The 18,445-nt window shown below is 32.8% G+C and overlaps 1 protein-coding gene across 1 annotated transcript; it reads left to right on the top strand.

The window, feature by feature from the left end:
* Positions 1 to 3,344: 3,344 nt before the first annotated feature.
* On the top strand, positions 3,345 to 16,797 carry blk (BLK proto-oncogene, Src family tyrosine kinase). Its single transcript, XM_073817129.1, has 14 exons — positions 3,345 to 3,471; positions 4,487 to 4,569; positions 4,675 to 4,759; positions 5,194 to 5,230; positions 5,459 to 5,552; positions 6,739 to 6,837; positions 7,071 to 7,174; positions 9,674 to 9,823; positions 10,203 to 10,355; positions 12,185 to 12,364; positions 12,467 to 12,543; positions 14,465 to 14,615; positions 14,938 to 15,069; positions 15,175 to 16,797. The coding sequence occupies exons 3-14, from the start codon at positions 4,676 to 4,678 to the stop codon at positions 15,375 to 15,377; spliced, it is 1,464 nt and encodes a 487-aa protein (XP_073673230.1). The 5' UTR covers positions 3,345 to 3,471; positions 4,487 to 4,569; position 4,675; the 3' UTR covers positions 15,378 to 16,797.
* Positions 16,798 to 18,445: the final 1,648 nt, after the last annotated feature.

Genomic DNA, 18,445 nt, shown 5'->3' with positions numbered 1-18,445 from the left:
TAATATTATAACATTTATTTAAATGCTATATTCTATATCTACCTTTTTCTTCCAGTAAGAGTACCATTTGTAGATTTATAGGCCTGTTCTGGTCTGTGTACAAAAACTGGTGTGTCTTAGACTATCATATTATTTTCATGTATTATCTTAAAGGAACACTCCACTTTTTTTGGAAATAGGCTCATTCTCAAACTCCCCCTGAGTTAATAAGTTGAGTTTTACCGTTTGACATCCATTGGGGGATGTCAAACGGTAAAACTTGTCCAACTTCCTTGACAATTACGCCAGAATGGAAGTGTAGTTCCTAATCTTATCGGCCTAGAAAACCGCAGATTTACATTTTCCGCTGGTATTAGTACACGATATCACTACAGAAGAGTCAAGTTTTAAATAAGACAAATATCGAAACTCGTTGGTCATTTTCGAACGCGATGCTATTGGTCTAATAGGATTCAATGATCTTGCTAAGCTATGCTAAAAGTGATATCGCCAGAACAGGAGAACGGCTGAATGGATTTCAAAATGATAAAACTCAACTTATTAACTCAGGGGAGTTGGGGTGTTCCTTTAATTGTGAGCACACTGTTTTGTAGAGCAAACAGTTAACTGCACATGGTTATTCTTCTCCTCAGGGTTTGGTCAATTACCCGGATGCATGGCTATATTGGAGGTACTCGGATGTAAACACCAGCATGGATTTCACAGTTAATGTAAAACTAAATACGTTGTTCTGCTACGCAGGGGTGCGTTTTCCGTACAACAACATAAATCGCTGATTAAACTCCATAGTACGATGCATTGTTGTGGAAATGAACTAGCTAGTCACGACTGTTTCCCAAAGGTCGCATCTCGGTCATTTGAACCACATTAATTTAACAACATAGAGCCATTGTTAATGACCTCACGAGTAATAACTTCTGCCATTTAACTGATTAGAGTTCTCAAAAATGCAGTTATTTTGAAAAAGGCACCTAATGACTAATTTACTATTTTTTTGTTCCGTCATTTCGCTTTATTTAATGTTTGATTCATCTCTTAGTCATACTCCAGGGTTCCCTTAGGCATTTTTGCACATGCGCACTATTCAAAAACTCATAGATTAAAATGCATTTATATTTATATTGAATGGAAGATATAGATTGTACTGCATGTTAGCTTGCTTATTGTGCCCAAGAGCATAATTTATTAAGCCCATACGTCTTACTAACAAGAAACTATGCTTCTAACCACAGGTTGAGAGCTGTAGTTCCAACCACATGTTTGTGACGCTGTTTGCGAATGTTCATTTGAACTCTGGTGTTGGGAAACACCGCATCGTTGAACTATGATGGTAAAGACGGAATCTGAGACCATAGTTGGCTAAAGATGTTTTTGGGAAACGCACCCCAGAATGGTGGTGTCTAAACAAGGGGAAAAAACATGTCGAAGCTGCTAAATCATATAGAGAAGGTCGTACTAAGCAGGAAAAGGTGCAACATTTTGACAAACTAAAGTTGTTAAAGATACGTACAGGCAGTATTAATTAAGATGTTAGCCTATATTTCACCTGCCTGACCGAAAATGATAAGAACAAATTAGAATGTTGTTACAATTCTTGCCCTGGAAATCTTGGTTCAGTTTGGCCAACCACAGACAGTCTTTTGCATCCTTCCCCTTGATTTGTAACCTTTGGCAGTCTATAGTACTCCAAATGCTTTTCCTGATCCAACCGATTAGTACAGCCCAAAACAAGGCAATAACTGACCATTTTCAGCAGCAATAATCAGCAAAATATACAAGTTTTGTATATTAAGTTCAGTGCCACCAATATGGCCGATTGATGACACATCATGAAAACTGGTTCAACAATTAATTCATAATATATATAGTCAGATTTGAGGAAAATTAAGTTTCCTTTTGAAGTTCTTATTTTTTAAAACAAGACCTCAAAGATATGCCTACTTCATACAAAATATGATTTCTAAATTAAAACCGTGCTATTGTATTTTAAAGTAAAAATTATTGCTAACAACCTATTAAGACATAGGCCTTAATATACAGAGCAGATGAGAAGAAAACACAAATGTAAAGTTATGTTCTATAAAGTATTTGGTAACTCTTTACAATAAGGTGTCATTTTGGTAACATTAGTTAATGTATTAACTAACATGAACAAACAACCTTTATTACAGTATTTATTCATCTTTGTTGTTCATTCATGTTAGTTCACAGTGCATTAACTAATGTGAACAAACACAACTTTAGATTCTAATAAGGCATTAGCAAATGTTGAATATTAACTTAATAAATGCTGTAGAAGTATAGCTCATTCTAATTTCATTTTAACATGAGTGTTTAAATAATGTTAACTAATGAACCTTATGTGTTACCAAGTATTTTATTACGTTTCAGAATTACTTTTATAGTAACTGTGTTAATGTGAGATGCAAGAGGGGAGATTGTGGTACATTTGCTGTACTCCAAAAATTAGTAAGCAGTCTTAATCTTTATTATACCACCTCCTAAATAAAAATCATGAGTCATTTAAGTAAACAAGGTATTTGGCCTTAGAGGAAGGGACGTTCTCAATTTAGAAAGAATTTGATTGGACAAAAATCTGCGTAGTACCAAATGACTAAGAATGTGCTTGAAGTTCATTTTATTAGCATTATAAATGAGCTAAGATCTGAGCTAAGATCACTCTTTAAGGCCTAACAGATTTGGGTCTACAAAAACAAACATGGTCTCTAATATAACACATACAATCCAAACTTTGAATTACTTTACAACTGCAAATGAATGTGCAAAAAGTAGAGATCAGATTAACTGAAGTTTAACTGAAGAAAACCACAGTGCCTATAAAGGGAAACATGTCTGTATGGGCTAGTCAACAACATCCTGTGACAAAGCTGCCGCTGTGAGCTAAATTTCATGACACTTTTAGGTACTCAACTCTGTCATATCGCCCTCTTAGAAAGAGTTACATCTAGTTCAACATGGCAAGATTTGGAGAGTTTGTTAAGTGTATATTTCTATGAGACATGCCTGCAAAACAACACCACTTCCTTTTTTCACTTTAATTATTTTCAAAGAAGGTTTCATTTCTTGAAGCCCATTTAAATATTGCGAATTGGTACTTCTGTATTTCTAAGAAATGCTCAAGCTTCCTTGTTGCCAGACAGCACAGAGTAAAGATAGCATTCATAACAGTGAAACTGCTACTAAGAATGAGGATGTTTGAATATTTAGTTGTCTACAGATTTAATGTCTGACATCACATGCTCATCATATGCGTGCTTTACTCTAAGGCATTTGCACAGTTTGTGAATTAAGCACTGACAGAGGAAAGAGGGAGGGGTAAGCTAAATAAACACAACTACTGATGTCTAGTTATCTCTTTCAGCTAATGTGGTCTCTCAGGGCATGTGTCGGACCTCAGATTGAGTGTGCGTCTGCGGTAGATGGGCTGCCTTTATGTCTTCATATATATGTGTGAGTGAAAAAATACTCTTGATTTACTTCAGAAATTAAGAAGCTGAATTTGGATTGTTAAATATATGTAAGTTTGCTGAGGACACTCAAAATGTAAGTACAAACTTACATATTTGTTTTACTTTAAACTGATATTTTGCCTTTACCGTAGAGTAGTCATTGCTCTGGTAACATTTTGTCATTTTTTCTTAGACTTGCATTGGTAGTACTTTTTAAAACTGTCTTTAAAAATTGGATATTTAATTAAATACTAAATGTACGGATATGCTTATATTAAGTGACTATGTTAGAAGTATGTCATTTTTATTTTTAAATGACCACAAATCATCATACTCAAAAATTGTTTATAATTTTCATACTTTTTAAAAACATCTAAAAATCTTATATTTTGTCTTTTGCACTAGTTAATATTTTCATCCAATGGAATCTGTTTTCATACCATAAGGGTCACCATTTATTAAATATTTAATTATTTGTTTTTGTGTGATAAGATTTTATTTGTCAGTAACACTGCAAAAAATGCTTTTCTTACTTAGATTTTTTGTCTCGTATTTGTCATCTAGGATTTTCTAGATGAGTAAAAATTATTGTCTTGTTTTCAGAAAAAATCAAGTCAAAAATAAGTGTGTTTTTGCTCGAAACAAGCAAAATAATCTGCTAATGGGGTAAGAAAAATAATCTTGTTTTCTGTTTAAAATATGATCTTTTTGCTTACCCCATTGGCAGATTATTTTGCTTGTTTCTAAGCAAAAACTCACTTAATTTTGACTTGATTTTTTCTGAAAACAAGAAAATAAATTTTACTTGTCTAGCAAATCCTTGTTGATTTAAGAATTTTTTGATATTTTGGCTAGAAACAAGACAAAAAAATCTAAGTAAGAAAAGCATTTTTTTGCAGTGAATGCTTTATTTATACTAATGGAAACATTACTGATTGTGTCTTTTAAAGACTAAAGTGTAAACCACCGAACTGTGGTGAAATCATTATAGAAAAATATTTTCTTATTTTATTTAGCACCCAGTATGATGCCTTTCTGGACCTTTCTGGTAAAGAAACTCAGAGTAGAGAACTCTGGAGACTGAAAACGGTGAATATAGGTGTGATGACATGTTTGTTACATTACAAGTGTGATTCGTTTAAAAAAAAAAAAGAACACTGAATTTAATGCACACTGATTAAGATGATTACTTTTCATTTTTAAGGATGGGTTGTGCTTGTAGTGACCAGAAACATTGCAGAGACTCTAAAGGGTATGACCATCATAATTCAAACTCCAACAAATTCCATGTAAGTGTTGCTGTTTTTTATATTGAGATAATAGATTTACTTTATTACTTTTAATGAGCTTCACGGGAACAAACAAGACCATTTTCAGTTTGTATTTGTTAAATATTACTACACTGTAAAAAGTTTTCACCAGATTTAACTTAAATAATTAAAAAGTTCAGCAGGTGCCTTAAGTTTTTAAATTAAATCATCTTAAAACTACAAGTTATTTTAACTTATTGCAATAAAAATGAGTTGATATAACGCGTGAGTTTAAATTACTTAAGTTGATTTAACTTAAAATCTTAAGGCAGCTTCTAAACTTAAGTTTTTAAGTTGAAACTGGTGAAAACGTTTTTACAGTGTACAGTTTATACTACAAAGTTCTACATTTCTATTACGCTACTGTTTTAAAAACCATTGATGGATAAGTAAGTTAATTGTTTGATTTACAGCTGTCAAGAGATCACAGGAGGCAAAGCAACAATCTAGGTAATACATTTGAGTTTTTGGCATGTCATAGAGTTCAAGAAAGCAATTTTCTTTCTAAAATAATTTTGAATACATTATATTAATAATGCTGCTGGGTGCAGATCTTTTGTTTTCATACTAAAAATAAAAAATAAATGGCCAGTTCACGTTATGCAACAGAGGAAAACGTTACAGATGGAAGAGATTTTAATGTGTTTATTTGAACTGTTTATTTAACTTTCTTTTCAGATGAAGACATTGCCATTGCTCAATATGATTTCCAGCCCGCTAGTGATAGTGATCTTCAGTTCAAAAAAGGCGACAAACTCAAGATTATTAAAGAGTGAGTAAACAATACCCATGCTTTTATTGGTAACATGCGTATAAAATTAAAATACAGCAAAGCTTTACAATTAATTAAAAGACTAAATTGGTAAGAAATTTGTTGGCTTAATAAAGTGTCAATTGCATAGTAGGCAAAGTTTTAGGCTAGTGAAAAAAACAAAAAAAACATCCAGTACAATATTGCATTACACTCTTAAAAATAAAGGTTCTTCAAGCGATGCCATAGAATAACCATTTTTGCTTCCACAAAGAACCATTTAATCAAAGGTTCTTTAAAGAACCATTTCTTGCTAACCTAACCTAATTTGCCACAAAGAACCTTTTGTGAAACAGAGGTACTTCAGATGTTAAAGGTTCTTCATAGAACTATTTCGACAAAAATGGCATTGTGAAGCACCTTTATTTTTAAAAGTGTACTCCCTGAAAACATAACACATTTTGGTACTTAGTTACTTTTTATGGAAAGCGTTACATTACTTTTAAATTACTTTTTAAATCAGGGCTTGCTTGTTTGTTTTTAATCTAAAAAATGTTCTTTGACAAATGTAAAAGCCCTTTTACTCCAATGAAATTAATAAGACTCAGGCTGAAGGAAAAGCATATTTGTCTGTACAATAGAGCGCAGAAGGAAGTTCAACATTCTTCAGCAAAATAAACAAAGCATTAATTTTTGCTTTTTAATTTGGTTGAATTAGATCATTGAAGCTCGGCAGCAAAGATATTGGTTAATAAAATGGGGTTAAATACATAAAAGATATGTGTTATTTAGCATATTTTATTATTGAAGGTTTGTGTCACATTCTGAGTTTGCATTTCACAGCTTTCATTAATTTTTAGAAATACAGAATCTGTTTTTTGAGCGTGAAATGAGTAAATGAATGTTCACATTTAGTCTAGATCTACAGTAACCATTTTAACATGTTAACACTGCGCAAACAACTTTTTTTGAAAAAGTAACTCAGATATTTTTTTTGTAAATTAAAAAACTAATGTTACTTTAGTTACTTAAAAAAGTAATCTGATTACATTACTTGTAATGCGTTACCCCCAAAACTGTTAAGTACAGTTAAAAAGAGCAAAACATTAGCTAAAATAGCTAAATATTTTTTTAAAAAGCACCATAATAAAGCAGATTAAAGAGCTAAATGATTACATTAACTAACTACGTCTCTTGTTTTTCTCAGGACTGGTGAATGGTGGTTGGCAAAGTCCTTGGTCACTGGTCATGAGGGATTTATTCCATCTACATATGTGGCAAGAGCACACACAATGGAGGTGGAGAGGTACAGTATGAGCAGTATATGGATATGTTTCAGCAATAATGCATGGAATAAGCATTGTTCATTGTTCTGAATATCAGCATTGCAGTATTTCGGCCTTAGGCACTGAATGTTCCACTGCTGTTATATGTAGTCACATCAACATTCTTGGAATGGCACTCTGAACTAACTGTTGTATAATTTGCAGACTTCATCTGTGATGAATAATCTTATAAAGGCTCTGTTTTCTGTTCCAGATGGTTTTTTAAAGAGTTGAGCCGCAGAGACACAGAGCGTCTTCTGTTGGCGCCTGGAAACAAACCTGGCGCATTTCTTGTGAGAGAAAGTGAAACAACCAAAGGTCAGATGCCACTACATTTCATCCCCTTTGTTTTCACGTGATCACTGTATTTAATTACATCCGCAGTTCACTTCTTGGGGCCCATAAGCACAAAAGTGTACACAGTGTTGGGGGCAACACATTACAAGTAACGCGAGTTACGTAATCGGATTACTTTTTTCAAGTTACAAGTAGTTTTTAAAGTTTACATTTACAAGAAAATATCTGAGTTACTTTTTCTTGTTTCCTTTAGGCATTTAATTCTATTTTATTGACCAATGTCTTTTCTGCTGACCACTGTTGATTCAATTCAACCATTATACTAATAAGCAAAACTTACTTTAGTTTACCTAACATTTGTGCTTCATTTTTCTCATTGCTGAAGAGAGTTGAACTTCCTTTTCCTACAGTTCTACTCTACAGACGTAAATTTACTTTTCTTTCAGTCTTAGGCTTATTCATTTCACTTTTTGGTGTGAAAGGGCTTTCACTTTTTTATAATAAACTTTTTTATAATAAAAACAAACAAGCACTGCTCAGATTTAAAAAATAATGCAATATTGTAATGCATTACTTTTAAAAGTAACTTTCCCGAACACTACCGAGTGTACAACATTTCAGACAGTTTTCTAGCCAAATATAGTGCAGCAAAAATTGTTTATAGTATTTGTTCAGTTTCTACCAAGAAAAAGAGAAATACTAAAGAAATTAGTATTATTATTATAGTATCACAGCATTTATGGTATTTTCAGATGCTCTTATTTTCTCGTTTTACGTAAATTAATATTAACAGGAGCACTGGATCCACAACCTTTGATATACTTTTATTTGATTTTGATCAAATCTTGATAAAGTGCATGCATATCTAAATTTTTACAAGTCTCAGAAGTTACAGTCTCTGTTGTCTGCTCTTTTTTTTTAAGTTCACATGCAGAGACATGAAAAAGCAAATAAATGTGCAGAGATATTAATAGCATTCTTATTTTATTTATCGGTTTGTAGAGTGATGGGAAATGCAGAAACTAGTCGTGTTTTATGCAGATAGAGTTAGATTACGTACTTTTTTCAAGTTTCCAGAGCGCATAATTTGGTGTGGTCCAAATGTAGGAAGGATTAAAACATGGTAAATAAGTTTGTGCATGCAAAAAAAAAAAAAAAAAAAAAAAGAAGGAAAGAAATTAAATTTTTCCTCAGTATGTTTGTCTTGTTTTACAGTACAAATTAAAACTGTTAATTAATACAAATAAACTTAATTTAATGGGAAGCATTTGTTGTTCTTACCACGTTTTTTTTTTCTTGTTTTAAGTGTAAAGTCAATTAATTTTGATACATTTTCCAGAAAACTATACATCTTTGCTCCTCTGTAAAATAAGACAAAAATACTTTGTGTTTTGCATGAACTGTTAAATAAGTAAATACATTAAAAATATCTGTTTTTGTTTAGCGAAGTTATGATATTTAAGGTTTCACTGCAAAAAATGCTTTTCTTACTTTGAACTTTTTGTCTTGTTTCCAGCCAAAATATCTAAAAATCCTTGAATCAACAAGGATCTTCTAGACGAGAAAAAAATGTCTTGTGAAGTGATTTTTTGCTTACAACAAGCAAAATAGTCTGCCAACGGGATAAGAAATTTTTTTTATTTCAAACAGAAATCAAGATTGTTTTTTTTACCCCATTGGGAGATTATTTAGCTTGTTTCAAGCAAAATCACACTTAATTTTGATTTGTTTTTTTCTGAAAACAAGACAATAATTTTTACTTATCAAGAAAATCCTTCTTGATTAAGGAATTTCTAGATATTTTGGCTGAAAACAAGACAACAAAAACCTAAGTAAGAAAATATTTTTTGCAGTGTTCAGCCATTTCTCCAGAGACAAGCAAACCTGATTAAAAAAATTCTAAGAGCGTTTCTGAGAATTGTATTAAAGGCATGGAGTACTTCCCTGCACTGCAAAAAAAGCTTTTCTTACTTGTTTTAATCTTGTTTTCATCAAAAATATATATTTATTTTTTGAAAAATCTTAAATCAAGAAGGATTTTCTAGATGAGTAAAAACTATTGTCTTCCTTTCAGAAAAAAACAAGTCAAAATTAAGTGAGTTTTTGCTTAGAACAAGCAAAATAATCTGCCAATGGGGCAAGAAAAATAATCCTGTTTTCTGTTTGAAATAAGATTTTTTTTTGCTTACCCCATTGGCAGATTATTTATAAAACTCACCTAATTTTGACTTGAAAATACTTTTTCTTGAATTTTTTTCAAGAAAAAAGACAAAAAATCTAAGTAAGAAAAGCTTTTTTTCGCAGTGTGATTACTTTTATCTTTTATCTATGGTGACAAGTGTTGGTTCTCATATTGTAAGAACACATATTTCAGTGTTAAACAGTGACTTTTAATGTGTGCTATTTAAAACACTTTTATAGAATTTGTCTGGCTCTTCAGAATTGTTCTGTTCTTCCTAAAAATATGAGCAGCATACTGATCAGCCATGTTATTTAACTGCTGTTTCTGATCCTTTGCAGGTGCTTTCTCTCTGTCTATAAGAGACTCCACCCCGGAGCAATGTGATGTAGTTAAGCATTATAAGATCAGAGCCCTTGATAATGGTGGTTACTACATCTCTCCCTCCACAACCTTTCCGTCTCTTCAGGAACTAGTGAAGTATTACTCCAGTAAGTACTCGGAGCAATTTCTGTTGCTGTGCCAAGTACCTTTTCTGCTTCTTCAACTGTATGCTTTCTGTGGTCGTAGCTGTGAGAACCTGTCAAACAGTTGCTTTAACCACCAGTAAATAGGTCAGCTTCAGTCTCAGTTCGCATTCTGCACCCTCGCCCCGTTTTGGTTTGTTGTGTCTTTTTATAGAACTGTTTACAAGTAAGAAAAACCCGCTTCTACATTTTGGTTTGGGCACATCTTGTGCTTTTCTTTAGAAAGAATCAAAAACTAGTAAACATGGTTTCATTTCAGTCAGTTTGGTAGATGCTAGTCTTAGATATTTCCTCTGAGTAAGTGACATTGCTTTTTTCCCAAACTTTTATAATGTGCATACAGGGACAGCGGATGGTTTGTGCCAGAGGCTAGGAAGTCCTTGCAAAACTGCCGCCCCTCAGAGACCCTGGGCTCAAGATGAGTGGGAGATTCCCAGAGATACTTTGAAGATGGTGAAAAAACTTGGTGCCGGCCAGTTTGGAGAAGTGTGGATGGGTAAGAAGCGGAAGAAAGTTCAGTTCTGCAATGTTGCCTTTTGGTAACAAATCTTGATTCTTTCTTTGCAAGCACGTGATCCGTATGCACTGGAGATAAAATGGTTAATTATGAGGGGATGACTCTAAATGAAACAATACACATTCCCTTTTTGGTCACATTACATCCTGCTGGTCCTTTTAAAATCATTTTCTAGCATGGTACAACAATTGAAAGACATACACTATCAGTCAAAAGTTTTTGAACAGTTTTCAATGGATTTTAAAATCGTTTCTGCTCAGCAAGAAGAAATGAGCAGAAATGACTTTAAAATACATGGGAAATTTATTTAATTTAAAGTTCAGTAAAAAGTTCACACAATCCTCCAGAAATCATTGTCATATTCTGATTTGCTGCTCAAAAACATTTATTATTATTATGTTGAAAACAGCTGAGTAGAATTTTTCAGGTTTCTGAAAAAATATAAAGTTCAGAAATCTTTTGTTACATTATAAATGTCATTATTATCACTTTTGATCAATTTAAAGGATCCTTGGTAAATAAAAGTATTAATTTCTATAATTTCTTTCTCAAAGAAAAAAAATAATACTGACTCCAAGCTTTTGAATGGTATAATGTTACAAAAGTTTTTTTTTTTTTTTTCAGATAAATGCTTGATAAATATTGAAACTAATAATAATAAAAATGTTTCTTGAACTGCAAATCAGCATATTAGAATGATTTCCGAAGAAATATTTGACACTGAAGACTGGAGTAACGACGCTGAAAATTTAGCTTTGATCAAAGGAATAAAATACATTTTAAAATATATTCAAATAGAAAGCAGTTTTTGTAAATAGTAAAAAAAAAAATCAAAATGTTTCTGTTCTTGCTCTACTTTGGATCAAATAAATGCAGACTTGGTGAGCAGAAGAGACTTTTTTTAAAAAACATTAAAAATCTTACTGTTCAAAAACTTTTGACTTGTAGTGTATTTTTACTCCAAACAACAATATCATTTTACTATTACGTTTACTAGAAGGTGTTCTTAATTTTAAATCTTGTCAAATTTATTAGTGATTAGTATTCTGACCTGAAATTTAATGTAAATTAATTTAAAATTTTATAAAATAAAATAAAATAAAATAAAATAAAATTAAATCAAATTAAATTTACTGAAAAGGAATATGTCCTTGTATTCATCTCGCTTCAGAGTAAAATTCGTATTTTACTGGCCTTGATGTTGTTTGTTCAAGAGTGCGTGTCAGTGTGTACTGTGGTTTTGTGTGGTATTCTCATATTTTAGCCACATGAATGATATATTATTTGCACATCAAAGGGGTTTTGACTTTGACCACCATGGTAAACATTAATCAGAAGGTGCAAAAGCCCCTGACCCATATTCACCTACTGTACAGTAGCCTGTGCCTTTGCAAATCTTCATAATGTGTTCTTCTTTAAGTCTTTCTTTAATTCTTTAAACATAGAATCACATTCAATTAAGAAGCAGAATTTATGTAATTATTTATTTATTTGTTTTGTATAACTATATTTAGTAAAGTATATGCTCAAAACAGGAACAGACAGTAAATAAATTCTGTTTTAAAGATATTTACGTATCTTTTTTTGAAACTAGACAAAAGGACTGATTAATTACATTGATTTTAAAGCACACCGACCTCACCATGCCTTATTGATTCTAGATCCTTTCTCAAGAATCTAACCATGAGGCTAAAAGTATACAGTATTTGTCTTGAAAATAGTTTTCATTGAGCTGCTGTAGATCAATGAGACTTTCTTCACAAATGTATTTAATAAACCTACATGTGCCTTTGGCTCTTATTTTGTAGGATTCTACAAAAACTCCCAGAAAGTTGCCATCAAGACTTTGAAGGAAGGTACCATGGGGCCAGAGGCTTTCCTACAGGAGGCTAATCTGATGAAGCAGCTCCAGCACGAGAGACTGGTGAAGCTGCACGCTGTAGTCACCAAAGAACCCATCTATATTGTCACAGAATACATGGCTAATGGTTAGTATTACCACAACATTATTAGAATCCTAAACCATTTGTTTTTTAAATTATGCCAGAACTGTTATGTCAAACTATACCATTGCTCTTTTCCTATTCAAGGAAGCTTGTTAGACTTTCTGAAGACGGACGACGGCCATAAATTAAAACTTCCCAAGCTGATAGATATGGCAGCTCAAGTAAGAATTATTTCACTTTTTGATTTGAATCTTTATGGAACAAAATGCATTTAAATGCACTGCATGGAAACCTGCGCATTAATTCATGCACGATTTCAACTTCTGTAACTATTTTTAGAATAGTTTTGCACCTGATACTGTCAGGGATATGTAGAAAGGAAATGGTCTCTGGTCTTGTAAGCTCATGGTCTGAACATTTTTAGATCTCAACACTTCTAACAACCACCACAAATTTAGATGAATATCTTCCGTACAGGATATTACGTACATTTTTCCATCAGCCTGAAGCCCCTAACATGCGTGACTGTGATCTTGCTCTCTGTGTGAAAGTAACTTCCTGTTAGAGCCCACTATGTTGCCGCTAACTTTTTATGGTCTGCATTCCAAATATACTGTAGATGCAATAATATATATTGAAAAGCTAAACCATTTAAACCATCTGTTCTAGTCTATTTTTAAAAACCCTAAAAAAATTGACGATGACGATACACATATTTTGCATGAAATTCAGAATGTTGATGTGTAAACTTAATCGTTATAAAAATTATTTTGTGCCAACTGTGGTCAAAATTTTAAATAGAATCTTAAAACTGAGATTTGATGTTGCAAGCTTTTACTATTTTGAGTATTGTTATGTTTTAATTTATTGTATGTCGTACTGTGTTGTGAGAGATTCTATTCTATTCTATTCTATTCTATTCTATTCTATTCTATTCTATTCTATTCTATTCTATTCTTAACCACATTAAAGTTTATTTTGAGCTCATCATAAAAATCATAAATTATGTTTATTTGGTTGTTAAAAAATAAATAAAAATAATACATTTAATTACATTTCTACCCTTTTCTTGCCATTAAATAATATCCTTTGATGCTTATATGTGACCTTGGATCACAAAACCAGTCACAGGGTTAATTTTTAATTTAAATAAATAAATAAGCTTCCCATTGATGCATGGTTTGTTAGGATAGGACAATATTTGACCCAGATACAACTTTTAAAAAATCTGGAATCTGAGGTTGCAAAAAAATCTACATATTGAGAAAATTGCCTTTAAAGTTGTCCAAAAGAAGTTCTTAGTAATGCTATTACTAATCATAAATTATGTTTATTTGGTTGTTTTATGTCATAGCAGCTTATAAAGATGTTTTATGACAAGAACAGTGTAATTTTTAACAGAATAATTAAAAAAGTCAAGTTTGTACTCTTTTCTTGCCATTAAATAATATTCTTTTATGCTCTATGTGACTCTGGACCACAAAACCAGTCACAGGGAAATTTTTTTTTATTCAGCTGAATAAATAAGCTTTCCATTGATGTATGGTTTGTTAGGATAGGACAATATTAGACAGATATACAACTATTTAAAAATCTGAAATCTGAGGGTGCAAAAAAACTTAAAATACTGAGAAAATTGCCTTTAAAGTTGTCCAAATGGATTTTTTTTAGCCATGCATTTTATATATTATGGCAGAAAATTTTATTTTTATGAAACATGAGCTTTACTTAATATAAATAAAAAATTGATTTTTGGCATAAAAAGAAAAATTGATTATTTTGACCAATACAATGTATCTTTGGCTATTGCTACAAATATACCCGTGCTACTTAAGACTACTTAAGGTTTTGTGGTTCATGGACGCATATGTCTTAGAACAACCTTGCGCATAAATGAATACATACATTTTTTGAGTGATTTTTAATAATACAAATGGCAACAAAAACTAAAATACAATTTTTTGAAAAAAGTATTTGAAAAACCTAACCTATATTAGCTTTTATTATATTAAATTTAATTTCTCATAAAAACTAAATGCATCATCAGTGTGTCTGTTTTTCTTGTTAATTGAAAATTGTAACAGTAAATAATGCTTCTCAAACATCGACAGACCTCTTCACTTATTTCTCTCTATGTAACAGATTTCAGAGGGAATGGCTTTCATAGAAAGGAAAAACTACATTCACAGAGACCTGCGTGCCGCTAATATTCTAGTCTCTGACACCCTGCACTGTAAAATAGCAGACTTTGGCCTTGCCAGGATCATAGAATCTGAATACACTGCACAAGAAGGTAAGTGCATTAATTTATTCCTTCATTGCAGTGCTTTTTCCACTACCACAGATTAATTGGCACCAGTCAGTGCTGACATTTGATTTCTAATGCGATGAACTGATATATCTGATCTTTAAGCTACTGATATTCAAAAACAGCTTCTTTCCGTTATGAAATTTCCACGTTGTCTCTTTTTTACCGCATAAAGGCAAAATGTTTATTTATAGATTTTTTTTATCATTAATAAACTCACAAATTTTCCACGCTTGCATCTCTGTTCTACACCACCTTCACGACAACCACATATAGCATCTGTCGTCATGTCTTTTTTATTGATCAGGTGCAAAGTTCCCTATTAAATGGACGGCCCCTGAAGCCATCAACTTTGGTACTTTCACCATCAAGTCAGATGTGTGGTCCTTTGGAGTTCTTTTGACAGAGATTGTCACATACGGCAGAGTACCCTATCCAGGTAATGGGTTTTTCTCTCATGGGTTTCGTTTCACATTCAGAACGATGTGTGGGATAGATGAGCAGATCTTTAACAACCTGGCTGTGCTTTGCTCACATTTTCAAGGCATGACGAATCCGGAGGTGATCCGCAACCTTGACAGGAGCTACAGGATGCCTTGTCCAGATGGATGTCCAGAAGAGCTCTATGACATCATGCTGAACTGCTGGAAGGAAAGGCCAGAGGACAGACCCACCTTTGAGCACCTACAGGACACACTCAATGACTTTTTCATTGCTACCGAAGGCCAGTACGAGATGCACCCATAACCTCAATAGATGAACTAAAAAGGCAATGGACAAAAACATATGGAATAAACATATGGAATTAACTCTGGACCAAAATATGGATTATGGAGAATATATTGAAGCACGTTTTTACACGTCGTGTATGTCAGTTTTGTCAGGATTTAGTGAATTTCCTAGATTTGTTTTGTCTTGTGGGCCTCTTAGAGTATTTCGCAAATCTTTAAAGGGGTCATCGGATGCCCATTTTCCACAAGTTCATATGATTCTTTAGGGTCTTTCTCAATAGTAGTGTAAAAAAACATCCTTTTACCATGTCAAAATCAGCTCTGCAAAAACTCAATTATATTGCATGGGCCCTTTAAATGCAAATGAGCTCTGCTCGCCCCGCCTCTCTCTGCCTGGGATGATGATGAGCCTTTATGTTTACTTTAGCCGCATTTAGCCGTGTTTAGCCACATTTAGTGACGAAACTTGCCAACAAGCACATAATTAAGAAAGGCCATTTGCAAAGATGCATAAAAAACCCTCATACTCACTTCTGCTGTGGGTGAAGCTGCATCAGGAACAGTTTGCACAAACATAGACACATATGTAGATCGGGATCGGCGCTTTTCTTTTAAAAACGAAAGTAACGTTATCCTCTGCATCTTCAGTGGCTCATATGTCCGGAGTAAATGACTACGGCTATGTTCATCATTACATCCAACAACAGAACACCTCAATCGCTCAATCTGAGATACTCCGGTCTTCCCTGCACCTGAGTCACACAATGGCAGAGTCGGACTGTTTCAGCTCGGTGAGGGCGGGTCTAAGGTAAGGCGCTCATGTCAATCAACTGTCGTGGGAGCGTCCTCTGCCTGTGTGCCGTCACACCGACAAGAAGCTGAGAATGACCTGATTTTAAAAAGAAGATAATACTTAGATTAAAAAAGACAAAAAACACCACTGGGTGGATTTTTATCATTGTAAGGTGTTTTATTTATATTTTACAACATGTAAAGGTTAGTTTTGCATCCGATGACCCCTTTAAAGATGAAGTGTGTGCTTTTTTTCTCTCGAAAAGTTACTTTCTTTTGTCACAGCTTTAAGTATTGTTTGATTTCCCTAAAACGCCGTGGCTCTGAACATTGCTCTGTTTGTTTGAGCATTTGACCAGTCCAGCACAACATCATTGGCTTGACCAGTGGTATGAGATTGGGGTGGAGCTATCTGTTTATCCAGCCAATTGGAAGACAGGTTAAGTGTCTTGCCAGATATTATTTATACATTCAATTCAGTGATTGTATTCACAAAGAAATTACACACTTCAAAGTACAACTCTCTGTTTAAGCTTTTGTAAAATTCAGAGATGTGACATACATTCGGGTTTTAACAGCCAGTGAGCGAGATCCTCTTTATATCTTAGTCAGAAATTTTAATAAAACCATGCACAGATATTAAACATTATTTCTGCACATTACCTACAACTCATTTGAACTCTGAGCTGATTTGAATGTGTTTTAAATGAACTGACTGCAGTTTCATGCAGGAAACCATAAAATGAACAGTCATTAGTTAGACTTCCTCCTGAGATAACAGACTGTGAATGTTCCGCTCATCAGGAGTAGATTAAAGAGTTGGATAACAGTGAAGAAGATTGTGATTATGTGATCATATATACTACTATTTAAAAGTTTGTGCTTGGTACGACTTCTTCGTGTTTTTGAAAAACTCTCCTACACTCAAAAATAAAGGTGCTTCATAGAATATACTTTTTTTTTTTTTTTTTTTACTTTTTTGTCTAAATGGTTCCATAAAGAACATTTAACATCTGAAGAACCTTTCTGTTTCACAAAAGGGTATTTGTGGTGAAAGAAGGTTCTTCCAGATTATAAAAAGATAAGAAAGAGATGGTTCTTTAAAGAACCTTTGACTGAACGGTTCTTCTATGGCATCACTGTGAAGAAATTTTAAAGCACCTTTATTTTTAAGAGTGTATGCTTAATAAGGCTGCATTTATTTGATGAAATATATGAGACCCTGGACCACAAAAGCAGTCGTTTTTTGAAACTGAGATTTATGCATCATCTGAAAGCTGAATAAAGTTGAATTTGTTAGGATAGGACAATATTTGGCCATGATACAACTGTTTGAAAATCTGGAATCTGCAAAAAAAAATAAAAAAAATCAGAATACTGAGAAAATTTAAAGTTGTCAAAATAAAGTTCTTAGCAATGCATATTACTAAGCAGTTTTTATATATTTACGGTAGGAAATTTACAAAATATCTTCATAAAACATGATCTTTACTTAATATCCTAATGATTTTTTTGGCATAAAATAAACATTTTGAACCATACAATGTATTTTTTAAGACTGGTTTTGTGGTCCAGGGTGACATAAAGTAAAAACGGTGATATTGTGAATCAGTATTACAATTTTAAATAGCTATTTCAATAAATTTTTAAATGTAATTTATTCAGATTATGGCAAAGAAAGAAAGAAAGAAAGAAAGAAAGAAAGAAAGAAAGAAACATCTTGCAATCAACTGCTTTATTTCTAGCAAATTTCTTAATGTGTAAATATATATTAAAAAAGTGAAACGGCATCTTGCATTGCAGACATTGCACAGACATTGTGGTTTATTGGTTTTGCCACATTTGAAGTCCTCATGCCTCTTTGCAGCAGTTCTATGGCATGTTCACGCAGATGAGCATGTAAAGCATAAGTGTCTTAAGGTGCATGTGCAACAACACATTTAACAAGTATAAAAAATATTGTTCCAATAAAGATCTGTACAGTTGAGTTGGATTTTACAAAATTAAAAGGGGTGTTTCTTTCTTTTTTGCTAAGTTCTAAGAAAATCTTGCCAATGTTTCCATTAAAGGAGAAGTTCACTTGCAGAATTAAAAATCCATGTTAATTTACTCACCCTCATGTCATCCAAGATGTTCTTTGTTTTTCAGTTGCAAAGAAATTAAGTTTTTTTGAGAAAAAATTCCAGGAACTTTTTTCTATATAGTGGACTTCAATGGTGGTCAATGGGTTGAAGGTCCAAATTGCAATTTCAGTACAGCTTGAAATGGCTCTACATGATCCCAACCGAGAAA

This window comes from Garra rufa, chromosome 13 (genome assembly GCF_049309525.1).
Source record: "Garra rufa chromosome 13, GarRuf1.0, whole genome shotgun sequence".
Taxonomy (NCBI): Eukaryota; Metazoa; Chordata; class Actinopteri; order Cypriniformes; family Cyprinidae; genus Garra; species Garra rufa.
Note: the sequence above shows the minus strand (reverse complement) of the source record. Positions and strands in the feature narration are given on the sequence as shown.

What these genes read in the sequence shown, in the direction of transcription:
- blk (XM_073817129.1), top strand. Translation starts at nt 4,676, where the DNA reads ATGGGTTGTGCTTGTAGTGACCAGAAACATTGCAGAGACTCTAAAGGG. An exon ending in GAGGCAAAGCAACAATCTAG is followed by an intron (nt 5,231 to 5,458) that starts GTAATACATTTG and finishes CTTTCTTTTCAG; the next exon opens with ATGAAGACATTGCCATTGCT. An exon ending in TGATAGATATGGCAGCTCAA is followed by an intron (nt 12,544 to 14,464) that starts GTAAGAATTATT and finishes TCTATGTAACAG; the next exon opens with ATTTCAGAGGGAATGGCTTT.